This window comes from Somniosus microcephalus, chromosome 13 (genome assembly GCF_052327205.1).
Source record: "Somniosus microcephalus isolate GS21.2 chromosome 13, FLI_Smic_1.0, whole genome shotgun sequence".
Taxonomy (NCBI): domain Eukaryota; kingdom Metazoa; phylum Chordata; class Chondrichthyes; order Squaliformes; family Somniosidae; genus Somniosus; species Somniosus microcephalus.
In genome coordinates, this window is record NC_140999.1 from 1,322,007 (window position 1) to 1,327,094 (window position 5,088).

Consider the following 5,088-nt stretch of genomic DNA (forward strand, 5'->3'; position numbering starts at 1 on the left):
ACCGGGGGAGAGTTACACACCGGGGGGAGAGTTACACACCGGGGAGAGAGTTACACACCGGGGGGAGAGTTTACACACCAGGGGGGGGGGGGGGGGGGAGAGTTACACACCGGGGGGGGAGTTACACACCGGGGGGAGAGTTACACACCGGGGAGGAGTTACACACCGGGGGGGAGAGTTACACACCGGGGGGGAGAGTTACACACCGGGGGGGAGAGTTACACACCGGGGGGAGAGAGTTACACACCGGGGGGGAGAGTTACACACCGGGGAGAGAGTTACACACCGGGGAGAGAGTTACACACCGGGGGGTGGAGAGTTACACACCGGGGGGAGAGTTACACACCGGGGGAGAGTTACACACCGGGGGGAGAGTTACACACCGGGAGAGAGTTACACACCGGGGGGGAGAGTTACACACCGGGGGAGAGTTACACACCGGGGGGAGAGTTACACACCGGGGGGAGAGTTACACACCGGGGAGAGAGTTACACACCGGGGGGAGAGTTACACACCGGGGAGAGAGTTACACACCGGGGGAGAGAGTTACACACCGGGGGGAGAGTTACACACCGGGGGAGAGTTACACACCGGGGGGAGAGTTACACACCGGGGGGGAGAGTTACACACCGGGGGGGAGAGTTACACACCGGGGGGAGAGTTACACACCGGGGGGAGAGTACACACCGGGGAGAGAGTTACACACCGGGGGGAGAGTTACACACCGGGGAGAGTTACACACCGGGGGAGAGTTACACACGGGGGAGAGAGTTACACACCGGGGGGGGAGAGTTACACACCGGGGGGAGAGTTACACACCGGGGGGGGAGAGTTACACACCGGGGGGGAGAGTTACACACCGGGGGGGAGAGTTACACACCGGGGGGGAGAGTTACACACCGGGGGAGAGTTACACACCGGGGGGAGAGTTACACACCGGGGGAGAGAGTTACACACCGGGGGGGAGAGTTACACACCGGGGGGAGAGTTACACACCGGGGGGGAGAGTTACACACCGGGGGGGAGAGTTACACACCGGGGGGAGAGTTACACACCGGGGGAGAGTTACACACCGGGGGGAGAGTTACACACCGGGGGGAGAGTTACACACCGGGGGGAGAGTTACACACCGGGGGAGAGTTACACACCGGGGAGAGAGTTACACACCGGGGGGAGAGTTACACACCGGGGGAGAGAGTTACACACCGGGGGAGAGTTACACACCGGGGAGAGAGTTACACACCGGGGAGAGAGTTACACACCGGGGGGAGAGTTACACACCGGGGGGGAGAGTTACACACCGGGGGAGAGTTACACACCGGGGGAGAGAGTTACACACCGGGGGAGAGAGTTACACACCGGGGGGGAGAGTTACACACCGGGGGGGAGAGTTACACACCGGGGGGGAGAGTTACACACCGGGGGGAGAGTTACACCACCGGGGGGAGAGTTACACACCGGGGGGAGAGTTACACACCGGGGGAGAGTTACACACCGGGGGGGGAGGGAGAGTTACACACCGGGGAGAGAGTTACACACCGGGGGGAGAGTTACACACCGGGGGGAGAGTTACACACCGGGGGGAGAGTTACACACCGGGGGGGAGAGTTACACACCGGGGGGAGAGTTACACACCGGGGGGAGAGTTACACACCGGGGGGGAGAGTTACACACCGGGGGGAGAGTTACACACCGGGGGGGGAGAGTTACACACCGGGGAGAGTTACACACCGGGGGGGGGGGGGAGAGTTACACACCGGGGGAGAGTTACACACCGGGGGGAGAGTTACACACCGGGGGGAGAGTTACACACCGGGGGGAGAGTTACACACCGGGGGGAGGAGTGTACACACCGGGGGAGAGTTACACACCGGGGGGAGAGTTACACACCGGGGGGGAGAGTTACACACCGGGGGAGAGTTACACACCGGGGGGAGAGTTACACACCGGGGGGGAGAGTTACACACCGGGGGGAGAGTTACACACCGGGGGAGAGTTTCACACCGGGGAGAGAGTTACACACCGGGGGGAGAGTTACACACCGGGGGAGAGTTACACACCGGGGAGAGAGTTACACACCGGGGAGAGAGTTACACACCGGGGGGAGAGGTTACACACCGGGGGAGAGTTACACACCGGGGGGAGAGTTACACACCGGGGGGAGAGTTACACACCGGGGGAGAGTTACACACCGGGGGGAGAGTTACACACCGGGGGGGAGAGTTACACACCGGGGAGAGAGTTACACACCGGGGGAGAGTTACACACCGGGGGGGAGAGTTACACACCGGGGGGAGAGTTACACACCGGGGGGAGAGTTACACACCGGGGAGAGAGTTACACACCGGGGGGAGAGTTACACACCGGGGGGAGAGTTACACACCGGGGGGAGAGTTACACACCGGGGAGAGGAGTTTACACACCGGGAGAGAGTTACACACCGGGGGGAGAGTTACACACCGGGGGGAGAGTTACACACCGGGGGGAGAGTTACACACCGGGGGGAGAGTTACACACCGGGGAGAGAGTTACACACCGGGAGAGAGTTACACACCGGGAGAGAGTTACACACCGGGGGAGAGTTACACACCGGGAGAGAGTTACACACCGGGGGAGAGAGTTACACACCGGGGGAGAGTTACACACCGGGGGGAGAGTTACACTGTGGGTGAATATGAATACGATGGGATGCTGCACAATTGACCAGTTTTCTGGCCCCCAGGTGTTCCAGATGTTACCTGGGGTGCTGCGATGTCCAGTGCCAGGTTCGCTAGCTCGGTTTTATCCTGGGATTTCTCTCTCGCTAATCGCGCAGCTTCCTTCACCTCCTGGAACCTTTCTGCAAACTTTAACAGAACAGAAACATCAGAATCAGGAATTATTTCACTCCTGAAAGACCTAACTCTAATTTTAAGGATGAGCCCCCGGGTTCTGGATTCTCCCCACCAGTAATTCATTCGCTGTGAAACCCTTTGGGATGTCTTGAGGACATGAGAGGGGTGATATAAACAAAAGATCGTTCTTGACATTGTGACTCATCGTACAATCAGCTACATGAACTCATTCTGTGCCGATTCTCTGAAGCTGCAGAACTCTCGATACCTCAAACAATCTGCAGCTTGTTGCAACCCTAACTTGGAGTTATCTTTTCAATATCTCACCTTCTCCCTCACTTTACCCAGGCTCAGTTTTACAGCTATCTCCTAACGTGTCTCTCAAACCTCCACACTGCAGCACACATCCTGCTCTGTTCATCTTTCACCCCATCCTTACTTCCCACCAATCCAACAGCCCAGCATCCGAGTCCTGGGTCTCACTCCTCCCGACCGCTAACCTCCTCATGCCCTGCATCCTAAGCCCATGTATCGCCAGTCTCCTCCTCCCCTCTCTGCTCTACCAACCTTCAGATACCTTGATCCCTCCAGTGTGAACTCCCTCTCGAAACTCCCCACATTAAAACCTCTCCGTTAATGCGCTGTCTGAAAATAAGCTGCCGCTGATCTCTCTCCCTGTGGGGGGACGCCCGTTCAGTGTCCTGGCCATTTACTCCGGTTTCTCGGTTACAATAACCACGTTGGTATAACTGAGGTCTGCCCCAGTCAGGTACCTGTGCGAGCTGCTGCTCTGAATTGAAGCCCAGACCATAGACGGTGTTGGCACGACTATCTGCCCACTGCCCGAACTTCTGCGAGGTTTTGGTGAATGACATGTTGGGTGTGATGGTACTGTTGATAATTGCCTGAAATCAAAAGAATTCATTAAATCAGGATTCCCAGCAAGTCGATTCCAAGCAATGTCTGCTCTCCAGCCGAGGCTCATCGGCTTTTATGTTCTCATTAATGATCAGACATGATTGTGGAGCGCGCACGGTCTGGTTGCGGAGCGCGCGCGGTCTGGGTCTCTCAGACTCTGTTCTCCCCCCACTCCCCCCGCGGTTACCTTGGTGCCGCCGACACTAATGATCCGGTAAACATTGCGGGTGCTGTCGTAGAAGAAGGAGACGGTAACGGCGTGCTTGCTCGCTGGGATCCAGTTTCGTTTGGTCGTTGGGTCAATCTGGAACACGTGGGCCCGCGCACTGAAAATGGGCTGCTCCCTGTGGCGAGAAACTGAGAATCAAACCCTGACCCCGGTAACCGGCAAACCGATACCCCCAAAAACCAGCAAATCCCCAAAACCGGTAAACCCCAAACCCCAGAAAGTTAGACTCCCCCAAAACCCATCACTGCCACCCAGAGAACCGTCACTCCCCTAGACACCGCAAGCTGGGGTACGGGTTCCACACACACTGACTCTCACTGGGGTACGGGTTCCACACACACTGACTCTCACTGGGGTACGGGTTCCACACACACTGACTCTCACTGGGGTACGTGTTCCACACACACTGACTCTCACTGGGGTACGGGTTCCACACACACTGACTCTCACTGGGGTACGGGTTCCACACACACTGACTCTCACTGGGGTACAGTTCCACAGGCACTGACTCTCACTGGGGTACGGGTTCCACACACACTGACTCTCACTGGGGTATGGGTTCCACACACACTGACTCTCACTGGGGCACGGGTTCCACAGACACTGACTCTCACTGGGGTACAGTTCCACAGGCACTGACTCTCACTGGGGTACGGGTTCCACACACACTGACTCTCACTGGGGTACAGTTCCACAGGCACTGACTCTCACTGGGGTACGGGTTCCACAGACACTGACTCTCACTGGGGTACGGGATCCACAGACACTGACTCTCACAGGGGTACGGGTTCCACAGACACCGACTCTCACTTGGGTACGGGTTCCACAGACTGACTCTCACTGGGGTACAGGTTCCACAGACTGACTCTCACTGGGGTACAGGTTCCACAGACCCTGACTCTCACTGGGGTACGGGTTCCACAGACCCTGACTATCACTGGGGTACGGGTTCCACAGACCCTGACTATCACTGGGGTACGGGTTCCACAGACAGTGACTCTCACTGGGGTACGGGTTCCACAGTGACTCTCACTGGAGTACGGGTTACATAGAAACATAGAAGATAGGAGCAGGAGTAGGCCATTCGGCCCTTCGAGCCTGCTCCGC

General features: G+C 58.1%; 1 protein-coding gene across 1 annotated transcript; it reads right to left on the bottom strand.

Annotated features, from left to right (window-relative positions):
- Positions 1-2,637: 2,637 nt before the first annotated feature.
- LOC147107944 (homer protein homolog 3-like) lies at positions 2,638-4,116 on the bottom strand (the record flags this gene model as incomplete). The annotated part of the gene is made up of 3 exons (XM_086006011.1): positions 2,638-2,846; positions 3,608-3,739; positions 3,940-4,116. Coding segments are annotated over 3 exons (498 nt in total), but the record flags the coding sequence as incomplete, so codon positions are not given.
- Positions 4,117-5,088: the final 972 nt, after the last annotated feature.